This window comes from Podarcis erhardii (assembly GCF_964252035.2).
Source record: "Podarcis erhardii genome assembly, chromosome: 14".
NCBI lineage: Eukaryota > Metazoa > Chordata > Lepidosauria > Squamata > Lacertidae > Podarcis > Podarcis erhardii.
Genome location: NC_138503.1, coordinates 3,300,475 through 3,325,394, shown reverse-complemented (window position 1 = coordinate 3,325,394; position 24,920 = coordinate 3,300,475). Strand labels below are relative to the sequence as shown.

Here is a 24,920-nt window from a genome sequence, read left to right as displayed (position 1 = left end):
CAGAGGAGTGGTGGGAGGCCACCAGCTCCCCAAGGAAGAAGTCTCAGAGCCAGGGGAGTGGTGGTGGGATGACAGTGAGTGGTCAGAAGAGAAGAAGGAGCAGGCGGAGGAGGTGTTGGAAGCAGAAGAAGCAACAGGGTTTAGTGAGCAGGAAGAGGCTGTGGCAGAGAGAAGTTCAGACTCTGAGGCTTAGCGGAGGCTGGCAAGAGGCAAAGTTGAGACAGGCTGCTGAAGAATCCAGAGAGTCTTCCCTTCCTGCTGTGACCAGCTCCCCTCCCTACTGGTCTCCTAGAACACAAAGAGAAATGAGAAGATTGGTTGTGACTGGGGTATGAAAAGCAAGCCTTATGGGGAAAGGTTGAGGGAGTTGGGTATGGTTCTAAAAAGCTTTAATCTTCCAACATTCAGCTTCATTGAATTCCCATGACTTCTAGTGTTAGAATTCTACCGTTCCTATTGTTAGACATTTGGGAGACAGAAACCCTTTGCTGATCACCTAGAGCTCTACCTGCCCTGGTTTACAGTTCTTGTGTTAAAAACAATGATTAGATTTTTTTAAAAGAGTGTTGCTCAGTTTATTGAGAATGCTTTTAAAAAGTTCTAGGCCTGAGAAAGTGCTACACGGGCCTTTCCCTAATCTGGTGCCTTCCAGATGTTTTGGACTTCTGTCAGCTCCAGCCAGCATGGCCAGGACTGAGAGGAGCTGTCGTCAAAATCATCTGGAGTGCACCAGGTTGGAGAAGGCTGATCTAGAAGGTCACTCATGTTCTAGTATGAGTGATAAATTATTATTGTAGTTTAATCACAGAATCCTGGAATCATAGAGTTGGAAGGGACCCTGAGGGCCATCTAGTCCAACTCCTTTCCAATACAGGAATTTCAACTAAGCCATCCAACCTGTTATGTCTTCTGAGCATGGCAGTCTGTCTATTAGCGAGACCTAGGAGATGCACCCTGAGCAGGGGAACACTGCTTCTTCTTAAGCTTTATAACTAGACTAGCTCATTAGCTGAAACAGCTTGATGTGCAGCTGCCATCTGATGCATTGCTGGGCAGCTATGTGGGCTGCAGAATCTGTTCCTGTCTCCTACTTTGACAGCAAGCATTTTAGTTATATCTATGTGTTAATTTTTCTATAAATGCATTAACCTTTAAGTAGGAGGAAGAAAACAATCTAGGACAGTCTTCACCACCCTAGTGCCCTCCAGACAGTTTGGTGGCTCCTCCCAGGAGAGCACAAGGCTGATCTAAGACAACACAGTACAGCTGTCTGGTCCCCATTTACCAGACTCAGTTCTCATATCCTTCTACTTCCTTAATTTACCTATTGAAAAGGCTTTGACAATGCCTTAAAATAAATGCCTTAAAAAAATTATACTGTGAATTAGTGTCTGTTGTCAAGTGCCACAACTCAGTGGTAGAACATCTGCTTAAGGAAGAAGAGTCTGCTGGATCGGGCCAATGGCCCAACTTGTCCAGCATTGTGTTCTCACAGTGGCCAACAAGATGCCCAAGGGAGGCATGCAAGCAGCATCTGAGCGCAAGAGCATTCATTCTCCTGTCCTGTGCTTTCCAACAGCTGCCATTCAGAGGCCTTCGCCCTCTGACATTGTCATAGTGGCCATCAGTAGTCTTCACCAGGAATTAGTCTAATCCTCTGTGGAAGTAGTCCAGGTTTGTGGCCATCCTTGCCTCCTTTGGGAGCAGATTCCCTCTCTTGACCAGGCACTGTGTGAAGAAGTACTTTCTTTTTGTCTGTCCCAAATCCTCCAGCTTCATTGGTTGGACTCGATGGCCCTTGTGGTCTCTTCCAACTCTATGATTCTATGATTGGATGTCCATGTGTTATGAGAGGGAGAAATACAGTGGTGCCCCGCAAGACGAATGCCTCGCTAAACGAAAAACCCGCAAGACGAAAGGGTTTTCCGATTTTTTAGCGGCTTCGCAAGACGAATTTCCCTATGGGCTTGCTTCGCAAGACGAAAGCCCATAGGGAAATCTCCGGGGACAGCGGGGAACCCTCCTCCCACCGCAAGCCCCGGGAAACAGAGGAGAAGCTGCGCGCCTTCCCCTCTGTTCCCGGACCTGTCCTGAAGGCTTGCGGTGGGAGGAGGGCTTTCCTCCCCACCGCCAACATTCAGAATGCTGTTCTGAATGTTGGCGGTGGGGAGGAAAAACCCTCCTCCCACCGCAAGCCCCGGGAAGAGAGGAGAAGCTGCGCGCCTTCCCCTCTGTTCCCGGACCTGTCCTGAAGGCTTGCGGTGGGAGGTCCGGGAACAGAGGAGAAGGCGCACAGCTTCTCCTCTCTTCCCGGGGCTTGCGGTGGGAGGAGGGTTTTTCCTCCCCACCGCCAACATTCAGAACAGCATTCTGAATGTTGGCAGTGGGGAGGAAAGCTCTCCTCCCGCCGCAAGCCTTCAGGACAGGTCCGGGAACAGAGGGGAAGGTGCGCAGCTTCTCCTCTCTTCCCGGGGCTTGCCGTGGGAGGAGGGTTTTTCCTCCCCACCACCAACATTCAGAACAGCATTCTGAATGTTGGCGGTGGGGAGGAAAGCCCTCCTCCCGCCGCAAGCCTTCAGGACAGGTCCGGGAACAGAGGGGAAGGCACGCAGCGCTTCTCCTCTGTTCCCGGACCTGTCTTGAAGACTTGCGGTGGGAGGAAGGTTTTCCTCCCCACCGCCAACATTCAGAAGGCTGTTCTGAAGGCTGGCGGTGGGAAGAAAAGCCCTTCTCCCCCGCCAGCCTTCAGAAGAGTTCCCCGCAGGGCTCTCCAAGCTGCGGATAGCAGCCTGCTGCCCCTATCCGTAGCTTGGAGAGCCCTGCGGGGAAGTCCTGCAGGGCTCCCCAAGCTGCGAATGTCTGCCCCATGCCCCTGAAGCAGAGCGCCCCTCGAGCCGGGCAGCAGGCTGCTATCCGCAGCCTAGGCAGCCCTGCAGGAACTCTTCTGAAGGCTGGCGGCGGGAGAAGGGCTTTTCTTCCCACCGCCAGCCTTCAGAAGGCTGTTCTGAAGGCTGGCGGTGGGGAGAAAAGTCCTCCCCCCCCCGCCAGCCTTCAGAAGAGGTCTGGGGACAGACTGTCCCCGGACCTGGTCTGAAGGCGGTCTCCCTAGGAACGCATTAATTGATTTTCAATGCATTCCTATGGGAAACCGTGCTTCGCAAGACGAAAAACTCGCAAGAAGAAAAAACTTGCGGAACGAATTAATTTCGTCTTGCGAGGCACCACTGTACTTTTCAATATCCATATCATGCACACTTTTTATAAACTTCTGTCATGTTGCCTCTTACTCTCCTTTTTTCTAAACTGAATGCTCCAAATTGCTGCCCCCTTTGCTCACAGGGGAGTTTCTTCATCCCTTGCTTTGATCATTTTGGTGGCCCTTTTATGGACCTTTTACAACTCTACAATATCCTTTCTGAGGTGTGGTGACCAGAACCGCACACATTATTCCAGATACAGTTGCATCAACTACTTGTATAATGGCATTATGATATTGGTGGTTTTCTTTTCTATTCCTTTCCTCATAATCCCTACCTCTTAAGAACATTATGGAAGGAAGAAAGAAAGGGCATGAACATGCTGCACAGCCCCACACCACCCTCCTTTTGTGAAGAATGGGGGCAGGCAAAACACCAGCACCCTCTGTTTCTCTCCCCACGACCCTCCAACTTGCAGAGGTCAAATGCCTCAAGTGGGGAACCCCCTCTACTTGTGAAGGGTCCTCACGCATTTAGAAACCCACACAATTGGGGTTCTAAATGAGGTGGAGAGCCTCCACCTGGAGTGGAGCAGCTCCCTCCCCAGCTTCAGATCTTTGCACTCCATGAGTTGGGGAGCAGAAATTAGTGCACTGCGTAGGCTTTGAATACAAGCAGAACACTTGGATGGGACTCCTGATTCACAGTACCAGGTGCCCTTGCATGGGGGGGGGGGAGCCTCCCTTTTTCATCCCAGAATCCCCTGCTGGATCCTCACAGTCACAGAGAGGGAAAGCAGAAGAGGAGGGTACTGTCTCACCACTCTTGCCTTTGCTTGCAATTAATTCTCCACCCCCTTTTAGCAACGAGATAATCTATCGCTATCTTTGAGACAAGTTCTCATCTGGAACATTAATTTTTGATTGGAACGAACAAGGGAACACACACACAAAATGCCACGGGAAGTGAGAAGTATATCCTGGTTTGCAAATAGAGCTGTTTATGGCTAGCTTGCATATGGGACTTTTACAATGTGACAGCATCAGCTGGTAACAGTGTTCCAACATCAGTGGTGACATTTCCGCATGCAAAAGCAGGGGAGATAATTAGATCTATTCTTAAAAGTAGGTTGGGGTAAGGGAGTGTTGGCATTGAAATTCTGTGTTAAGCAGCCCTGGTTTGTAACAATTGCATTGCATCTTAGGCTCTGCATATGTTGACCAGCGATCATCTTGTGTTGGAGGAAGAGTGTTGTTCAGTGACAGAGAAATGGTATTGCATGCACTTGGTTCCAGGTTCCATCCTTAGCATCTCCTATGCATTGGAAAACCTTAGAGCAGCCTTTCCCAACCAGCTGTCCTCCAGATGTTTTGGATTGCAGCTCCTGTCAGCTTCAGCCAGAACACTCAATGGTCAGGGGTAATAGGAGTTGCCACTCAAAACATCTGGAGGGCACCAGATGGAAGAAGTATTCCCCAGAAAGTCACTGCCTGTCAGTTCAGACAATGCTGTGTGTCCATGATGAGTCCCTGGTGTGGGGGCTGGAACTCCAGTTGGTGCGTAAGGCACATAAATCAAGCAGAATATAAAATGTGTAGATGTAAATCTTCAGTTTTAGACCTGTTGTATGGCACATGATGTCATCCTCCGAAGTATGTCAATCACAGTAGCACAATATCTGGAGAATGAATATATTATATCAGGGTTTCTATTTTGGAGCAGTAAAGGGATATAGAATTGCCCTGTGTGTCCTGGAAATTTGTGTGTTATTGGCACAGTAAACCTGTCACGTATGATTGTATAGTACTGGCAATGGAAAGAAATGTGTTCAATTGTTTCTATATGCCCAGAGCCACAGGGGCAGAGCCACAGCCCTCTCCAACCTGGTGCCTGAACTACAACTCCCATTAGCTGCAACCAGCATGGCCAGTGCTCAGGGATGATGGGAGCCACAATTCATTAGCGTCTGAAGGCTACCGGCTGCTCACCACCATGAAAACCCCCAAGTGCTGAATCATTACTGTAGAGAGAAACAAGCTCATTTACTGACCATGTCTGAGACATGCTGTCTAAATCGGGTGCTGTTCTAACCCATTTTGAATGTGGGCATGTCTGGGCTACGGATGCATTTCTTGTGCTGCCAAATGAATTGTGATCAAACCTGACAAGGTCTTTACAGGGTAGAAGAAGCTGTGGTTCTGCCGTTTCGCATCACAGGCCCAATATATGTCCTGTCACTCCTGTTTGAAAATTGTTTCCCACCCCCACAGCCATCCTGCTTTTCTGCCAAAGCTTTTCTGATTTAATCCTGGCAGTTCCCAAAATAATTTACATGTTATTTGGCAGTGTTGCAATCTTCTATGTGCTGGTTCCCTTGTGTTAGTGTGTGTCCATATGTCAATGCATATCTTACTTTTAGTGTAATGGTGCAGTTGTGATTGGGTTTCTCACAACTGTCTTTTATAGGTCTTAATGGAATTCTGAAAATGGCCATCTGCTGTGGTGGTTGAGTCCTATCCAACTCAGGAGAGCCCTGTTCTGCTTCGTCAGCCAGAGGCAGCCGTGCTTCTGAATACCCCTTGCTGGAAACCCCAGGAGGGGAGGGGGCTCTTCTGCTCATGGGCTGCTTGCTGACTTCCCACAGATTAACTGGGTGGCCACGGTGAGAGCAGGAGGGTGGGCTAGATGCGCCATTGACCTGACCCAGCAGGTTTTTCATATGTTTTTAGAGTGCTCCTCATGGAGAGAGTTATACAATCTCTTTCCCTGCCACCCCCGCCACCCCTTGGATGCAGAAGAAATCCATGGATTGCCTCCCTTTTCACATAGGTGTCCGCATTTTCCATGGCCTTGATATTCCACCACCCAGACAATAAACATGTGTGCCATTCTGGAACCTGGAATTGTTATAGGTGCCACAAAATACCCATTTGTATGAAAGCAATATTTTGGTGCGGCAGCATCTATTATTTGGAACTCCCTGCCTATTGACACCAGGCCAGCACCTTCTCTGTACTCTTTCAGCGCCTGCTAAAAACATTTTAGTTTAGACAAGCCTACCCAGACATGTAGACAGTGGTGGAGCTTCATGCTCCAGCACTGGGGGCAGAGAGCAGGCAGGGGCCTGGCTGGCATGCGTCCCGGGGGTGTGGCATGCCACCCGCAGGGGTGTGGCACGTGTCCCGGAGAATGGTGCGCCACCCACAGGGGCGTGGCACGGCGTCCAGTGTGCGGTGGGGGCAGCCATGATGGCACCCCACCAGGATCGTGGTGCCGGGGGTGGTGCACTCCCCCCGCCCCCCCTCTTCCTCTGCCAGTGCGTGTAGAATATTGATAACATATCGGTACTTTAACCAGTTTTTTGCTTGTTGATTTTTTAAAAATGTTGCAAATAGTTGGTTCTTACTAATAATTTTATTGTCTTATTCTCTTTGTAAACCACCTTGAGGTTTTTATTTGTTTTTGTTTTTACAATCAAGTGATGCATAATTTTTTTTCATAAATGAATAAATAAATAACTCAGGATTTAAACCCAGCAAAAAACCAACCATCTATACTGGTTCTTGAGAGATATTTTATATCTTCTGCATTATTTTAATATGCTCACAAACAGTCAATGGATAGATCAGCCCTTATTTCCACAGTAGCAGCAATGCAGATTATGGGTAGGAGGCAGTGATAGAACAATGCTGCATTGATCTCCTTCTCCCTGAGCTGTTGATCAGTTTGGTCTTTCTGCTTCTTTTACAGGTATGCAATGGGTTAGACCAGCCTCGGAAACAGCAGCGTTCTGACCTCAATGGACCGATCAACAATAATAATACGCCAGAGGCAAGTACTAGAGGCCAAGGTGCTCTGTTTTCCCTGTCCTGCCTCCATCTTGTATTTCACGTCATGCTTCTCTTTCCAAAGCCGTGAAGCTTTGCGTTGCAGAAAGACATTCGGGGGGGGTGTATGATGAATCACTGAAGAAAGATTTTAGAGCTAAACTGTCACATCGGGGGAGGGGGGAGTTCCTTCCCAGTTAACCCAGAAATTCAATGGCTAAAAGATACTCTTCGTGGCAGCCCTGAAATCATGGGCCAAGAAAATGTGATTGTTTTAACTGTATCTGGAGTGTTTTTCATGGCATTGTTATCAATGTGCTGACCGACCTGAGCTCCTTTGGGAGGAAGGGTTAAGTGGAAATAGCAATAATAATAGTAATAATAGTAACAACAACAACAACAACAACAACAACAACAACATGCTTACAGCAGGGGTGGTCCACCTGTGCCCCCCCCCCCAGTGCTATTGGACTGGCCCCAGCCAGCATGATCAGTGGTGAAGGGTGATAAGAGACATCTGTGGGGCTGGAGACCGGCCCTTTGTGGTTTGTTTAGGCTGACATTTAAGGTGAGACATTTAGGGTTAAACTCAGAGACTGTTTTCTCAGAGGTGTGTGGAGGTGTCAGTTGTACACTCACACACACACGAGTCTGTCTGTAATACTAATTTGTGACAATATAAGCACTGCCTGCCCCCAGATGAGATTTGAGACAGTGCCAGGTTTTTGGGTTTTTTAAAAAACAGGAATGACACTTGGGCATTCTTACGCTGATGAGACTGTTCAGAAGTGTGTTGTTCTGAGCTGCAAGCATGCCGGGGAAGTGATGACAGTTTTAAAGAAAATACATCCATAAAATCAGTGCTAACCAGCAGATTGTACAAGATTAATTTGCATGTGGAGTTGAGCCATGTTCAATAATGCAGAGATTACTTTTTAAGAGGGGTGCTGCTGCTTTTAATCAAGAACACACAATTGTTATGTTGCCAAACCCTTAACAACTTCTTAATTGTTCACCATGACCACGCCTAAGAAGCTTCTACTACTCCTTCCTGCTTCCATGCAGAGGAAACAGACCATAATCTCTGGCTTGGCATTTCATCTAAACTTTGGACTGTGCTGGGTTTCACTCCCAACAAACCACAGTCAGTAAGGGGAAAAAATGAATCTTGTTTATTTGGAGAGAGACTAACCATGACCCCCTGGTATGAATGTAATGCTAAGACAGAGATCATGGTATTCTCCCTGCCCAGGGGATGGGAATAGCAGAGCTATCACTTATTGTGATGTGTGAATCAGGCCAATGTCATGTAGTCGCCTAAAATTACGGTAATTATGATGAAAAATGAATGAAAAATGCTTCTGTTCTTCCTCCGCGTCCTGTGCATGCATTTTTCATAATAAACATCTTACTATTTCTATAGAGTTATAAGCTCTTTATTTTTATATCCACACAGACAAAGAAGGTGTCCTCCTTCCCAAGCTTTGTTGATGGTAAGTGCATCTTCGCGGGATTCCTAATGTTTATAACATTAAGACTGCAGGGGGGGATGGGGAATCCTGACTTATCGAGAGATGATTTATTACGTGCCATGAGATTTACCAGACTTGGGGGCAGCTGGGTCTCCTTCCTGAGACAACCCTGCATTCTACAGCGAGAGAAGGGGAGGGATTGAGAAACCTTTGCCACTTGAGGGCCACATTTCCAAAAGTGCAGCCTGCCAGGGGCCACATGACAGTGGTCAGAGGGGCCGGAGTCAAAAGTGGGCAGAGCAACAGGTGTGACTTTTGTGTGGCTGGAACATGGCCTCTTATCGTTAAAAGCTGGGAGATTTCTGTGCTTACATAGAAGGGAAGTGAGTCGCTTTATTGTTTAATCCAGGGTTGGAGAGCCTGTTGATTCCAGCTCCTATCAGCCCCAGCCCCCTTGGCCAGTGAACAGCCATGATGGGAGTTAGTAGTCCCACAAACTGGAGGTCCAGCCCAGCTTTCTCCAACCTGCCAATCCTGTTATCAAGCCCCAAATATATGCTTGCTTTTCCCACCCCAGTTTAGAGGCTTGAAATGAACTAGATGGTCAACACATGGTCCCTATATGGCTTAGACCAGTAGTTCCCAACCTTTTTTTGGCCATGCCCTACCTAAGCATCTCTAAAATCCTGATGCCTATCCCACCCCTGTGACATAGAATTCTTAGTATTCAAAGTGAACTCCTATTCACATGGAGGAAGCCTAAATTTCACTATTAATAACTCATTCACAATTTGCCCCCCTTAAAAATCGAATTGCCCCCCTGTGGGGCATGTGTCCTACGTTGGGAACCACGGGCTTAGACTGAATACTGTTAAGAAACTGTGCTTATGTCCTTTAGAGATGGCATTTCTTTTTTTGCTTCCAGCCATTTGGAGAGTGCACCAGATTATGAGAGTCCTGTTAATAGAAATCAGTGCAATTTCTATTTTACAGGCTAAATAAACTGGCATTTGGAAGTCTCCCACAGCAAGGCATATTATGCAGACTTATTTGTATGGTTCTAGCACCCCTCTGACTTTGGGACATTTAATTAGTATAGTAATAATTGGTGCTGATGGCTGACCTAATGAAATTAAACTTCTGTGTATGATTGATCTTCACTGAGAATCTTGTTGACAGCAGAGGGTGCAAGGTCCACTTAGCTGTGCCTCATTTGTCCTTTTCTGAGGATGACATTATGGATGCTTCTTGTCTTCCATTAAATCTGACTGAGAGAGAAACCAGCTCTTGTTGACGGGTTGTGCATGCAAAAGCAGGCAGAGCTGGCACAGAGTAGAGAGCACCCTACATTGACCTCCTACACGTGTCTACTCAGGAGTCAGCCCTGTTAAGTCCAGTGTGACTCACTGCCAGTTAGGTGTGTGTTGAATTTCAGCCGTGTTTGTGTGTGTGTGTTTGTGTGTTTCACCCCCCCCCCAACTAACAGGTTTTATTTATGACAAAAGTGATATAAGCTTTTTATCAGAGACTGAATTGTCCCTGGAATATTTTCTCCTAATGTGGCTAAGTCCATAAAAGCAAGGCTATGTATGGTGCTTCAATGCACAAGAGAGCAATCCGATGCATGACTACTCAGATGTAAGCACAGCTGAATTCATTTGGACTTACTAGCAGTAAGTGTGCAAAGCATAGCAGCTATATTTGAATAAAAAACATAGATACATTCCTCTGATCCTGTTGGGTTCTTTTATACTTTGTCATGTATAACCTGTATGTATTAACTAGGATTGTAGGCCTTGGCTTAATTCAAGCAAATGAGCCCTCTTGAAAGATCAACCCTAAATCCTCCCAGCCCCCATTTTTGCTCCAGGGAGAGAGTAGCTGCTTTGCATGCAGAAGGTCCTGAGTGACGTCACCTGCAACAACTATTAGAGGGACAAATCTTTGTCTGAGTCCCCAGAGAGCTGCCACCAGTCCAAATAGAGTAGGCCAGCCAACATGATGCCTTCCAGATATTATGCAACTGCAGCTCCCAGCATCCTGGGGCTGAATGGGAATTGGAGTTCAACAGCATCAGAGGGGCACCACGTTGTCTACCCATGGAGTAGACAGCGCAGGGCTAGATGGAGAGATAATCTGACATGGTTCAAGGCATCTTCCTTCATTGCTTTATTGCCATAGAACTTCGTAAAAGGATTGTTGTAGCCCAGAGCATCTGGCAGGCACCAGGCTGTTCAGGGTTGTGTCAGCTATGCCTCCACTGTCCCAGCAGTCTCCTGTCCAGATAACCTCCCCTCCCCTGCCCACATTCATTACATGGAGAGACAATGCTCTGCTTCTAGTCTTGGGTCAATTATTGCACTCATTTTGGCTTTAAAAGAGGAGAAACTCAGTCTTATTGGTCATTCTCTCTGCCCTTTGAGGCTCCAGCTGGAAGTATGTCTCTTGATTCACCACATCCCCCTTGACTGCTGATTTATCAGTCTTTTCAGCCCTTCAGTTTTCAGTCTCTTCCTCCATTTCTCTGAACAGCTTCCAGCTCCAGCTGCAGTGAGCATGTTCAGAGCTTCGGTTTCTGTCACCACATTGCTAAAGGGAGGGAAAGTTCCTTCCCTGACACTTGCAACCAGCAAAACTTGGCTAAGGTCTGGAAACAGCAGAGATTGCAGGAGACACAGGTGCCTGCAAATCTCAGCACACAAAATAAAAGGTGGCTTGAGATCTCCCAATCTCACCGCTGCACACCCTCCCTTTGAAGAGGATCTGAGTGACGTTTTGTTAATAAGTTAGTCTGGTCAGGAGCCAGAAATGTCATTGTAGCATAAACAAGCAAATATATCATTAAAATGATATGGCAAAAATAAAAAAGCAAAATACACCGAGTTCAGTGAAGCACCATGATGAATCTTCCATCTGTGCAAGCATTTCAGCTTGTCACATAGACTGGCCCCCTGTCCTCCCCACATCTGCTCTTCTGTGGGGAGGGTTCTCCTGACCCTCCCCCAAGCCAGTGTTAGGGAATTGGGGGCATGGGGGAGGAGAGGGAGAAGCCCCATTGTGCACAGGGAAGTTCATTTGCAGAGATTCTGCCAATGGGACTTGTTAGGTGAATGACTAATGCAGTGGATTTACTCTGAGTAAACATAGCTGGATACAACTCTCTGTTTTTAAAGAATGTAATAATATAAATTTGCATTTTAATAAAACTTTAGAAAATAAATAAGTGCAAGGCGTCAATCATTCCATTTGTAGCCATTTGGCCCAACGTCTGCATGGTGGGGACCTATTTGCAGAGAGCTGGGGAAAATGCAGAAAAGAGCAACTGAAAGCAGCAAGGAATTAGAGCCCCTTCTCTGTGACCAAAGGCCCTGCACAGAGTCCCAGCTAACCTCTGCTCTGGAAAGCTAGGACCCTGGGATAATTATTTTACTGCATTTTAAAGTTGTTGTTTTTATTTTAATGAAATCAACAGCAGCATCATTTTATTATAGTGTTGGTTATGGAACCTTGGGGACTTTGATAGTCTGGCATATCTGGTAATGCAGGGTGCAACATTTTAAACAAATGGTGAAATCTTAGAGCTGGTTGGTACAAGGAAGCACCTCCAAAGCTACCTTTTCTAACTGCTCCCAGATTCAGGGCTTCATCTCCACCAATATATTTCCCCTTCTTGTTTCTGAGATTACAGATAGTTTGTGCTGGTCCTGCCCTCAGAGCAAAGCAGGTTGGCTGGCTCAGCACCAAGGGGAGCTCATTGTGGGCAACATGGGGTGCATTTAAGTGTGAGGGTTATTGTGTTAGTTTTCCTCGTTATAAGGCCTTGTTCTCTGCTGCAAAGACTTGTCCTCCTGTGCTCAGGTCCTGCTTACAAGTTTCCTGCAGGCATCTAGTCAGCCACTGTGAGAACAGGATACTGGACTGGATGGGCCATTGGCCCAGTCTTATGTCCCAGAGGGCATGCATTTCACTGCCATTACTTATGAATCACCCCTAGCTGGCCAAGGTTTCTCTACAACCCTTTATTCGCTTTGTATCTGCTTAACTGTCAGGACTGCCCCCAAAGGACCATGGGAAATGGAATTTGGTGACATTCATTAATCTGAGGACTTTTTGGTAGTTTTTCAAGGGGCAGTTTCCTCCCAGATGGCATGTGGGATGAGGTTTGGCACTGGTGGAACAGTGACTTCAGTCATATTATCACCACCACCCTGCACCCTCTCAAGAACTATGCTTTTGGTGTGTGTGTTGGGGGAAGTGTGGTGGCCCCTGTTCCCTCCCCTCCTCCAAACGCCCCAGAATACTGCAAAGGGGCCATTCTGGGGGGAAATAGAAGAACATAAGAAGAGCCTGCTTGAGAACATCTCCTGCTTTTAAGTATCCCCCATTTCTTCCTCCCCCACCCCCTCCAGTTCAGACACTTAGCTTTTAGCTCAGCCTTAGATTGGGGAGGATGGTGAGAGTTTTCTCTTCCTGACTCACAGCCCTTTCTTTGGGGAGGTGAAATTGCCATTAAAATGGTTTGAAGTTGGTGTTGTTATATCTGCTTTACTTTTAATTTTAACACTGCTTTTTGCTTCCTCGTTCCCTGACCCACAAGTGCATGGACCGAATGCTCTTGTTTAAATATTTGTTGCTGCTGTTGCGCTGTGCTCTTTGCAATTAGCTAGGCATCTACAGCAAAAGGATAGTCTATTGAGGGCAGTGTGTGGAAGTACGGAGTGCTCTTCCTTGCTCCGTTTTGCCTCTCTGCTGCTCTGTCTTAGGAGAGAAATAATTGCCTGCCTTCTGGCTTTTTAGTTCCAGGACCTTGCGAACCCGAAGACCTCATTGATGGCATCATCTTTGCAGCCAATTACTTGGGCTCCACGCAGCTGCTCTCGGAGCGCAACCCCTCCAAAAACATCCGAATGATGCAAGCCCAGGAGGCGGTGAGCCGCGTCAAGGTAGATGTTTTTGATCCATGGAAGAGGATTTGGGATCCCCTGATGATTGAACTCAGAAGAGTCGGAAACATCTGCTCCTCGGCATCCACAGCAGAGAATTCCCGCATGGCTGTGGCAAAACCCTCTTGGCTCCCACAATTGCGTTAATATCTCTCTCCCTGCTACCCAAACTGTGTGTGCAGCCACAGAGCAGCAGAATATAAATAATGCACAGGTTCTTTCAAAGTTCCCCCAAATCAGAGTAACAGCCAGTTGTGGCTTTCCAGGCTTGTGTCGCAAAAAGCTCAGATAAATGCTTTCATATCCCTGTATGTTGTGGATATCTTAGTGTTGCTTTTGGTGGGTGGAGTGGAAGGGAGTATCTATATTTTTATTTTATTTTTTATGTATATTTTATTAAGAGAAGAAGAAAGAAGGGAAAAAAGAAAGAGGAAAAAGAAAAAGGATGCATAAACATTTTAAAAGGCAGGGGAAAACAACAGTAACAAAATAATAATAACATATAATAACAATAACAATAATTTACAGAACAATGTAGTATATAGGTTAATGAATAAACTTATTGTTTCTCCCAGGTATATGTTGGTACATGGGTCACTATGGTTTTGATAAATACATTCTAAATATCATTAAATATGTCCATGCATATGTCCAAGCAATCCATTCATGGGTTGCGAGAGTTGTCATGTCACATTGATTGAAAGGGGCCATATTTCCCCCCCGCAATATATTACTATCAATCTTTTTGCAGGTATAAGGACAGAGAGTGTCTATATAATGAAAAGTTGAAAATAAATGCAGAGGAGAATTACAGATAACCACATGTAAAATCACATCTAATGATATCTTGGCCAATCCATTATTAATTTATTTCATAAGATTTGTACATCGTTTGATTGGTATAAAAAAACCCCTCAAAGTGGGTTACCAAAGTTTTAAACAATAACATTATCAATAAGAAGAATTAACCATTTAAAGCTTTTACAGAATTTAAATCAACAATAAACTGAAAACAGATTAAAATTTGCATCAGCTTTCTGAATACTTGGGTAGACTTGACTTACCAAAAGTGGTTTTAGTAGGTTTCAAAAAGAGCAGCGTGAGGGCGCCTGCCTGATATCAATAGGCGGGGAGTTCCAAAGTGCAGGTGTTTCAAGCTCTTACAAATGTGGAACTGGCATCATGTGACACCTGTAACATTAGAAATTATGTTAACATAAGCAAATACAAAAGGCCCACAATGGAAATTGAGTGGAAAGAGGTGCGTAGAAATAAAATTAATAAGGCGCCAAGCTGAGGGGGCACAACATCAATAAGAAGAATAAGAAGAATGTTCAGCCTAAGCTTACTGCATATTGGCAATAACAGAGTTGGTTAGCTAAATTACCCATTAGGTAAAAACACAAATGGGGGGGGGGTGGAAAGCTAGGGAGGGAGTCACATCTGTGAAACTGCCTTACCTGCTGCCCCTAGAAGTTAGTCTGAAACACTCTTGAATCTAAGCACTGCCTCTCTCCCCTGGTAGACATGAGGTCTAGGATCCTTGCTCTTTAAGAGGCATGGATGGAACAAAAACTTGTATTATTTATCTTTTATTTTATTGCATTTATATCCCATCTTTTCATCCAAGGAACTCCAAGTGGCATACATGGTTCTCCCCCTCCTCATTTAATCCCCACAACAACCCTGTGAGGCAGGAAATGCAGAAGGGAAAGCAGCCCTCTCACCAAAAGGGTTCCCCAGCCCTGGTGCAGCTCCACTCCTTCATCTGCCCAGTTCCTGCTGCTTATGCGGGTTCTCTCATTCATTCATTCACCTTTTCTCCCAAGGAGCTCAAGGTGGTGCTCAAGGAACTGTCTGTTGTTGCTTGGCTAGTAAGAAAGCTTCTAATAGCCCACAATAGCTATATGTGCAAATATCTTAACTTCTATTGGGCTGGTAACCTTGGAGGTGCTTAAACAGAGGTTGGATGGCTAACTGTCGGGGAAACTTTAGTGCTGATTCCTGCATTGAAGAGCAATGGACTAGATGACTTTGGGGGTCCCTTCCAGCTCTACAGTTCTATGCAATACAAGTCATGAAGATACTTGCAGACATTTGACATTTTTGTGGTCAAGGCACCTTGCACAGCCCAGTGTCACTAAATCTCAGCATTAAATACAGGTTAAAAGTGTCACTGCTCATTCTCATTAGAGAAATAGCATTTCCCCCTTTTAATTCCTTTCCCCATTCCGGCTCCTAATGAGTGGTTTGGCTTTCAAGGGGAAAAAAAAGAGAAACTGGCAAGCACAAAAGAAACTTGATTTGTATTGTGCCAAAGTGCAGCACTGTTTATCAGTTCCAATGCTGTCTGGTTTTCTTTGGTAGGCAGTCTCTCAAAGACGGTTGGCTGCTACTATTTTAATAGCGGCTCAATGCTGCACACAACTCTTCATAAGAAGGGGCAGCAAAACTATCTTGTTCTTTCTTTTTAATTTATTAAATAGAATAGAAATTTCTGCCCCAGTTTAGTCCTCTTTTCTTGCAATGAGATGTTACTGCATTTGCTGGGTAGCCTGTCTCATTTCAAGGGCTCATTTCAATAATCAATTCTTTATTGTGAAAGATAACACAGTCACTTCTGCAGCTCTGGAGACATATCCACACCAATCTAGCATCTCGGCAGCTACTCCCAGGTCCACACCCTATGGCGCAGTTGCAGCAACCCGGGACCACTCTCCCTCCACCAGTTTATGCACCTTCCTCTGACAGACAGCACACTCACAACCGGAAGCTGCGCCTGCATGGAAACTTCCTCTGCTCATTCTGGGAGACAGGGGTGCAGAAGGGCGTGGGGGAGCACCTGGCTCTTCACTTACCTGACCAACTCTTCCTCTTCTGGCTCATTCTGTGCTCCACCCTCCAGCTCTGAAGCTTCCCCTGCTTTTGACTCTTGCCTTCTGGCCAGAACAGTACCCCACAATTCACTGCCCCCCCTCTCCAAGTCAGGCTTCAGCCCCCCTTCCTTGACTTCTGATTAAGAGCCTCCTGGAAGGATCTGGCTGACCACCATGTGGATGCTGGACTAAAGGGACCTTTGGTCTGATTTTGTTGTGCTGTTACAAATGTGTACCTGGACTCACATGTGCACAGCCAGCAGTCCTATGAGGTTTCGGATCTTTTGCTGGAATTAGTGGTATGATGTTCACTTGTTATGGACATGTTTTGACCTTTAACCTTATGCCCCCAAAGAAGCTCTCACACAAAGAAATAAAGAAAACTTGGTTTATTATATAAAATAGGAGTGACAGACTATATAAAAATGCTGCTTTAGACAGCAAAGTTACAGCCTGCTCTGAGTAGGACTAGCCTTGGATATAACCTTATGGTTTACAAGGAGCTATGAGCCTACAACAGCCTTCCCCAATGAGGTACTCTTCAGAAGTTGTGGAACTCTTGACTCCCATCATCCCTGAACACTGCCCAATCTGACTGGGGGTGATGGGAGTTGGTGTCCAAGCATCTGGAGGGCACCAGGTTGAGTTATGATGCCAATGCCAGTTTAAGCTGCCCCAGAAGCATCTGAATTTGTTTTGATATTCTATCTTAATGGAGAATTTATTTTGATATGTATCCCTGCCCCCACCCCACTTTGTCGGCTGCACTGAGGGCCACAGAACTTATCCGAGTCTTGGGTGGTTTTTTTAAGGTTAATTTCCTTTGCAAAAGTGGAAGACAGAGGCATAACTCACTGATAGAGCACTGATTTGGCATGGGAAAGTTCCCAGGTTCAATCCCTGGCATCTTTAGTTAAAATGATCCTATAGCAGGTGATGGGGAAGATTTCTGTGTGGGACCCTGGAGATCTGTTGCTGCCCAAGTAGGCACTGCTGGACTAGGCAGAATGTGTGGTCTGTGTCAGCTGTCTTCTTATGTCTCTGGAGGAGGGGCTGTAGTTATGTGGTGAATGCAGAAGGTCCCAGGCACAATTCTTGGCATTTCCAGTATATCTGGGCTGGATAAGGCTCTTTTTGTCTGAGATTTGGAAACCCTTTGCCAGTTGGGCTGGATAGAGCTGTGGTGGGACTCCAGTATATGGCAGCTTTCATACATTTGCTTGTATGGCCAATCTGGAGAAAGTTTGAATCTTCTGACATTTGCACAATTTGTTTTTTATAGGATGGAGGGATCTTGTACATTTCCCCCACTTGCTAAAGTCAGTGAAAGAGAGCCCAAAAGGGGAAGGTTTGCAGGAAACTAAGTTTGTATGGACAGACTGAGAAGGAACTGGGGTTCAGTTTTGCTAAGTGACAAGTTGAGATGAGAGGCAACTTGACAAGCGTTTGATAGTATTGGGACTAGCAACGTGATTCTTGACATAAAAGTGGGTGTGGTTTTGACAGGCATGTGGAAGCTGTTCCTGCTTTCGCTCACTAGTCCTAAGCTACATTCACCTCTGACCTGATGACATCATTGGGTTATGTGGGCTGGGCTACAGCAATATCAGAATGATCCAGCTTGGAGGATTAACTCCATGTCCTAGGATGCAAAAGCTTGGCTTCTGCATTTGGATATTAGATGGCATGGGATTTGGGGGTTCACTGGAACAGATTGGGGTTGCAACTGCATGTGTAGTATGGAAATATAATCTGCAGCTAAGATCAACAAAATTATGCAGCAGTTTCTGTAACCGATGGATGATACTGACACACATGTACACGCATATAAAGACCAGCAATAGCCTTCCTTCCTTTATTTCTGTAGAGAATAGGTTTGAGAATCTTTTGATGAAAGATTTCCCTGACTTCACATAATATCTCTTTCTCTCGTTTTCTTTTTGTGCATTTGTCTGTTTCCCTTTTTATTTTTAAATGCTTCTCCCCAGAGGATGCAAAAGGCAGCTAAAATCAAGAAAAAAGCGGTGTGTAGACTGTTTTTCTTGAATGCTATTGTCTGTTTTACATTTGGTTATTTTTGTTGTTTATGTTTTCTGTGGTCTTTGTGCATCCCGGAGTGTTGTGTCTCTCATTGTGGATCTCCGTCAAGCTGTAGCTTTCTGTTTTTTCTCATTTTAAAATGCAGTTGACCAGATGGAGTGGGAAAGATTGGTTGGCTTCATCAGAAACCTTCCCATTTTCGCAGGGTTGGTTGGTTTCATTAGAGAGTTTCCCACTTTCCTGCTAAATAACTCCTCTTTTCCTCTGTGGCTATCCATCCCAGTGAAATGGTTTTTTTGTGGGGGGTGATTTTGTTGTTGTTCTTGTTGTTTTGCTAAGCCTGGATAAACATCACATTTTCCTCTTGCAGGAGTTTATTTCCATCTGACATACTTTATTGCTTTTTGGAGGAGAAGCAGCCAAGATTGGTGTTGCAACCCAATATTCATTACTATTTACGATTTATTAGAGCTTTTTTTGATACCACTTAATCATTTCTAACCAGTAAACATACGCATTTCCAAAAACATACATAATAAAAAACACAGAGAACATCCTTAAAACATCTGTGGGGATAGAAAAGTCTTTGTCAAGCACCTGAAGTTCAGCAGGGAGGGGACTTGGTTAGTCTCACCTGGGAGGGAGTTTTGTAGACTTGAGCCCACATTACTGCATGCACAGCTTATGGTGGATATGGGCTGTACATGGGGAACCAATATATACAACTTCACACCATGCATTTGAAGCACATTCAGTGCACATATATAGCACATCACTTTTCCCAAAGAATACTGGGAACGGTAGTTTTCCTCTCTCAAAGCTACAACTAATTGCCAGTTTGTTTTTGGGCCCTGTTTAGGTTGTTGGAAGCCATAAATGACTCAAGCCCCAAATATCTGAAAGACTGCCTACAGCACCTTACAGAACTTCCTGCTGAGAAGTTCCTCCACCCTCAGAGGCTCATGGGGTGGCGGTCTGGGAAGAGGGCCTTCTCTGTGGCAACCCTGTGGTCCTGCCTTCCCACAGAGGTGTGTCTGGCTCCTTGATTTTACAGCTTCTGGTGAATGCTGAAAACGAGCCTCTTTGCCCTGACTTTTGACATTTGAAGTAGATATTTTTAGGACCCACGTTATTTTTGTGACATTGAACAGTTTTTAATATTGTGTTTTAATGTTGTAATCCACCCTGGGACCTTCGAGTGGGTGGTGGGTGGTAATAATAATTCCTGACACCCTTAACAAACTACAGTTTCCAGGATTCTCACATGAAGACTTGTGGGAACTGTAGTTTACCCCACAGATCTGCAGTTCCCAGCACCCTTAACATACTGCAGTGCCCAGGATACTTTGGGGAAGACCATGCACTTTAAATGTGCACTGGATGTGCTCTTACATGGTGTGGATCTGCCTTAACAGAGACTCACCCGAAGATACCAGTGATGAATTCATAAGCTCTGACTACACTGCCGTGGTCCAAACTTTTTCTGTCGTAATGTAGATTTGGTGGTGGCAGTCAAATAACTTATTCCTCAATAATCTCACCACAGCCCCTTAGGCTGCGTACACATGATACACTCGAAGCACATTCTGAGTGGTGGAACCACAGTTCCCAGCAATTTTCTTTGAGGGAAAGAATGCACTCTAAAGGCATCGTGTGTACATAGCACAAAATGGGGGCCCACCTCAAACTTTTTGTTGCCCCGAGGTGTGTGCTGGACGACAGGAGAAATCAATATTGCAACATTGCTGAGAGTGTGGGTACGCAACTCTTAGATCAAAAGCTGGTTGTGTTGGTTGACTGTTGAAAACACTGTTCCTCTTAAGCTGCCTGTGCAGCACTGCCAGCCTTGACTGAGGTGAGGTCTGACTTCCTTGAGCTCAGAGGGAATGGTCAGAGCACCTGCTTTGCCTTGCAGAAGATCCTTGGTCCATGTCCAGATGAAGACCCTGTCAATCCAGTTCTGAGAAAGACAGACACAGCAGAGGGCAGCTTCACCTCTGTCTGAACACAGCAGTCCTTCACGAGTTAAACAACCCTGTTGTATAAACAACTCTTTGGGTTGTGTGAATTGACTTTTTTGTCTTCCCTTTGTGCAAGTGAGCAAACAGAATAGGTCTTCCATTGAGTGTAGTTTTCTGTTATTATGCAAAATAAATATTTTGGCTAGATAGTCTTCTTTACCTATAACTGGAGGGGGGGAGGGAGAGAGATAGAGAAAAGCATCATTTGGGGGGAATGGGGGTGAGGGAGTTACTGGGGCTGTAGGATTCTTGATCATCACATATTTCCCAGAATACCCTGTGCATGTGGGGAGGCAAAATGGCAGTTGCCAGTGGGGACTGCCATTTGTGGAATGCTACTGCCTCTCCACTCACCAAATATAGGTCATTCAGGAAAATTGAAAATAGTTGTTAGCAGCCTGACAGGGCCCTGCAGTACTCCATTAAGCCTTCCCCACCTTTCCATTTATTTTATTTTATTGCTGAGAGGCCTCCAGTCAGGGCCGGCCTGTCCAGGAGGCAGACTGAGGCAGTTGCCTCAGGCAGCAAAATCTGTGGGGTGCCTCTGCAGGGATGTCTCCCCTGCCACTAGAGAAGCGAGGAGAAGAGACTGCTGCAGCTTCTATGTTCAGGCAAGATTGTGCGAGAGCCCTGTGAGATTGCACAGAGGTCTCTGGGGCTCATGGGAGTCCTCACCAGAATCTGGCAAACGCAGCTGCCTGACTGCAATATGCAAGGCTTTGGCAGGGGCAGCAAGGGGGTGGGGGTGGGGGGCCGCACAGCACTTGCTCAGGGTGGCACCTTCCCATTTTGCCTCCAGCATTTCATCACAAATGAGGGGTGTCGTGTCCAGCCCTGGCACAAACTCATTGTAAGCTGACATTAATTCTTTAATTTTGAGCTGGGATATATCAGCATGCTAGAAGAGAATGGTTACGGTTCTTCGAGAAAAGAAATCAAATGATTGAAGTGAGCTCAAAGCAGCTGTCCACAAGGAAGGCATCTCTGTTGCGACTTCACTCACTTCCAGTGAAGAGGCAGAGGAGGATTTTTCCACACTCACACAAGTTCTCCTGTTGTATCTCTGTATGAGCCCCTGAGCTGGGCTTACTTCACTTTATAAAGTGACTTACACACTTTATAAAAGGAAAGCTTTTATGGTCTTATTGTAGTGTAACACCTTCAGTTTTATTGTTTAATTTTTTTAAATTGTGTGCTCAACTTGCACAAGGCACTTTTTTAAAGGGGCTCTGCACCTGTGATCTAAGACTAGGCATGGACAGAAGATAGGTTCACTGATAGATCTCTGGGCTATTAGCAGTAGAGCCACCAATAGTCCCAGTTGTTTTTTTACAAAAATAAATAAAAGCAACCCACACCCCCAAATTAGGTTGCTAAACTTGGGGTGAGGTAGGAAAACCAGGAATGGGACCTTGGGGTAGAGGGCAGACTAAATTAAATTTTGTATGAAAGGACTGCGAGGTCAAGCTCTAGCACCGAAAGCAAATTCTCATGCTCAGAGGCTCCCTGATCCTTGACTGTTGTCATCTATCTGGTCCTTTTCCATCTGGCTCTGGTTGGTGAACTTTGGGGTTCTACTAAAAGAAGAAGAAACCCAAAAGTATACTCTGCAAACCTAAAGTCTGCCCCCCTCCTGCCTCGGTGATCTAAGGAATCAAGACAACCATGAGTCTTAAGGCATCTCAGAAAACTTTACAAACCCACTGGGGCTTAAGCTCTTGTGGGCTAGAGCCCACTTTGTCAAAAGCCTAATGAATTTGTTAGTCTGCAAGGCATATTCTTGAAGCAATAGAGTAATGCAACCCATCCCTCTTGAACTTGTTACTCTTAAACGGGTTTCTCTTGTCAAGAGAATTCATCTCCTGTTCCCTTGCTGGCTCCAGCTTCTGAGATGCCAACGTGAGAAATCCTTATTTTAGGACACTCTCAAGTGAACTAGGCCCTAAGAATGCTCCTCTCTCAATCTCTCTTTGTGCATGTATATTAGAAATGGACCGTTCCAAATATCTGTTCTGTGTTGCAGTAACTTTGTACAGCTTGGTCATTGTACTCCCATCATGTCTGAAATAGGTGGTTGAGGAAGGCACTGTTTTCAAGAGAAGAAGTCTTAAGTAAGTTCTTGCCTTCTTTTCTTTTTTCAGAGCTCTGAGGGAGATTCCCAGGCTTTGACAGAAGTGGATTTATTCATCTCCACACAGAGGATTAAAGTTCTGAACGCAGATACACAGGTAACAGGCGTACAATCCCGATGCCGCAAAACGAGCATCTAGAGCTGCCTTCAGCCCTCTGGTGCCCTTCAGATGTTCTGGACTACAACTCCTATCAGCCCCAGCCAGCACCAAAGGGATATGGAAGTAATCTAGCTCTACCAGTGTTTCTCCAATTGGGCCCTCAGCTGTTGTTGGACTATAGCTCCCATCATCCCTGACCATTGGCCCTGCTAGCTAGGGATGATGGGAGTTGTAGTCCAGCAACAGCTGGGGACCCAAGTTTGAGAAACACTGTTAGCCTCTGCCAGAGCTTCAACTGACAATCCTCCTTTGAGATTATGTAAGCCTACTGTCACTCATGTGAGACCTTGTGCCTGGAATAATTTAGCACTCATTTCTGTGTTATCTGGTTCAAGGGGGGGACCCAAACCACCACCCATTTGCAACCCCCTTAACCCTAAAAATAGTGAGAGTAAAGTGACAAAATTTGGAATGATAAAACATCATGGTTCTTTCCTGCTGTTTCCATGGGGGAATTAAGGGGGCGGGGAGAAGCAGGCATGTGTGGAAAGGGGGGAGTAGCAGTGTTGCCCAATGCCATTTGTCGTTGTGTGAATGAAATTGAGTGTGACATATAGGGATAAAAAAGCCACCGTTCCATCATGCAACAGGTGCTGCAGTGAGGTAGGAACACTAGAAAATGGGGCAGAAGCACTAGCGTGATAATCAGGAAAAGCAACACAACATTCCATTGTGTGTTGTGTCTCTTCCTTAGATGGTAAACCTGCAGGTTGGGATTAGCCATTTTTTCTCTGTAGTCTGGTCTTTTTAAAAATAAGAGCATACACAGGTCTGCTAAGTTTTCCATTCAGGCCAGCTGCCCACGCTGTCCTTTCACATTCTCAATACTTTCTGCAGGATGATTGCTCAGATCCTCATTAAAATCCCCCACCGTCATTGCCTCAGGCCCGCTGTTAAAGCTTAATAAAATGACAAATGGTAATGGGACCTGCTAGCCGCTGCAACAAATGTATTCCATAGTTGCATTTCGCTGCTGCACATAAATAATAATGAGTCAGTTCAAGGGGGGGGTGCGCGCGCACACACACACAGTGGGAAGGAATGGGAGCTGTTTCCTTGGTGTGTGAGCATCAAAAGCCAGAAGCAAGATTTAACAGTCAACAAATTAATTTGTTCCTCAATGGGATGGGTCAGGCTTGCTCTCTAAATAGATATTCCTTGGCTTGGCTCTTGAGCTCTCATTGTGCAGGGAGCCTCAAAGCCAAACTGGCCAAGGAGTCTCTGTCCGTCCTCACTGCTGGCAGTCTGGGGGTTAATGTCATAGCCAAGGGATGCAGCCGCTCCTAAGGCAGTTTGGTTGACACAACTGGTGTCCAGTTACATAAATGTGATGGGTTGACAGTGAATCCCTAGCAAATAGGCCTTTTGAGAAGGGGGCTGTGACGGAGCACTTCCATTGCCTGCCGCATGGTCCTGCCACCAAAATAATGGATTTCAAACTGAAACAGGAAATGAGGTATATGTGCTAAATCTGTCTCACCCTCTCTGTGCTTGGAAGCTGAAAGCAGTCCCTTTTCACATTCTGTATACTGGGGGTGAGGAACATTTTTCAGACTGACAACCATCTTGGGCCATCTTTTGAGGGGCCACAGACCAGTAGTGGGTGGGGTCAGAGGGAAAGAATGGGTGGAGCAATGGTATGACTCTTACCCCCACCCCCATACACATCTCTTCATCCAGATAAGCAAGAAGTATTGTCACAGTTGAAGGACACATTCCAGCCAAGGAAAGAGCCCTTCCGGATGGTGAGAAGCAGGGCCAAGGAGGAGTATAGCACACACACTCCTTGCAGAAGAGAGCTCATGGCCTATAGTGGAACCAGCCAACTTTCACGTAGGGCCCGCTGGGAGAGCCACGTAGTCTGTAATCCTGCACTCATTCAGGAGGCCAGGAAGGAGCCACCAAGCTGATGCTCAAAGCAGGGATGGGGGGGGGGAGATGACAGGGAATGGGAGTCACAGGTCTGTTATCATAGGCTGCCATCTCAAATACACTAAAGGTAGGGGGAAGCCAAAGGCAGGTCTTCGGCTTGCAGTGGCTGCTTAAATTAACGCCACTGTTGCCAAGCTAGTGCCTTCCAGCTATTTTTAAAGCTTCTTTAATGTGTGATCCTGAGATTTCAGACAAGCTTCGGTTTTGGGGTGTCCCTACGGCCCCCAGTTTGAGTCTTAATTACTCAGTTTGTGGGGCAGCACAAAACATGGTGTTTGTAACACAAAACCTTGGCACCTGTTTGGTGTCAATCGGACAGTT

The 24,920-nt window shown here is 45.9% G+C and overlaps 1 protein-coding gene across 1 annotated transcript in view; it reads left to right on the top strand.

Moving 5' to 3' along the window:
- The window catches only part of APBA2 (amyloid beta precursor protein binding family A member 2), a 107,210-nt gene that overhangs the window by 64,694 nt on the left and 17,596 nt on the right, over positions 1 to 24,920 (top strand). The window contains exons 3-7 of the mRNA XM_081839406.1: positions 6,948 to 7,028; positions 8,481 to 8,517; positions 13,294 to 13,439; positions 18,304 to 18,339; positions 22,518 to 22,604. Coding sequence (XP_081695532.1) covers positions 6,948 to 7,028; positions 8,481 to 8,517; positions 13,294 to 13,439; positions 18,304 to 18,339; positions 22,518 to 22,604 — 387 coding nt within the window. The remainder of the gene's footprint in view (positions 1 to 6,947; positions 7,029 to 8,480; positions 8,518 to 13,293; positions 13,440 to 18,303; positions 18,340 to 22,517; positions 22,605 to 24,920) is intronic.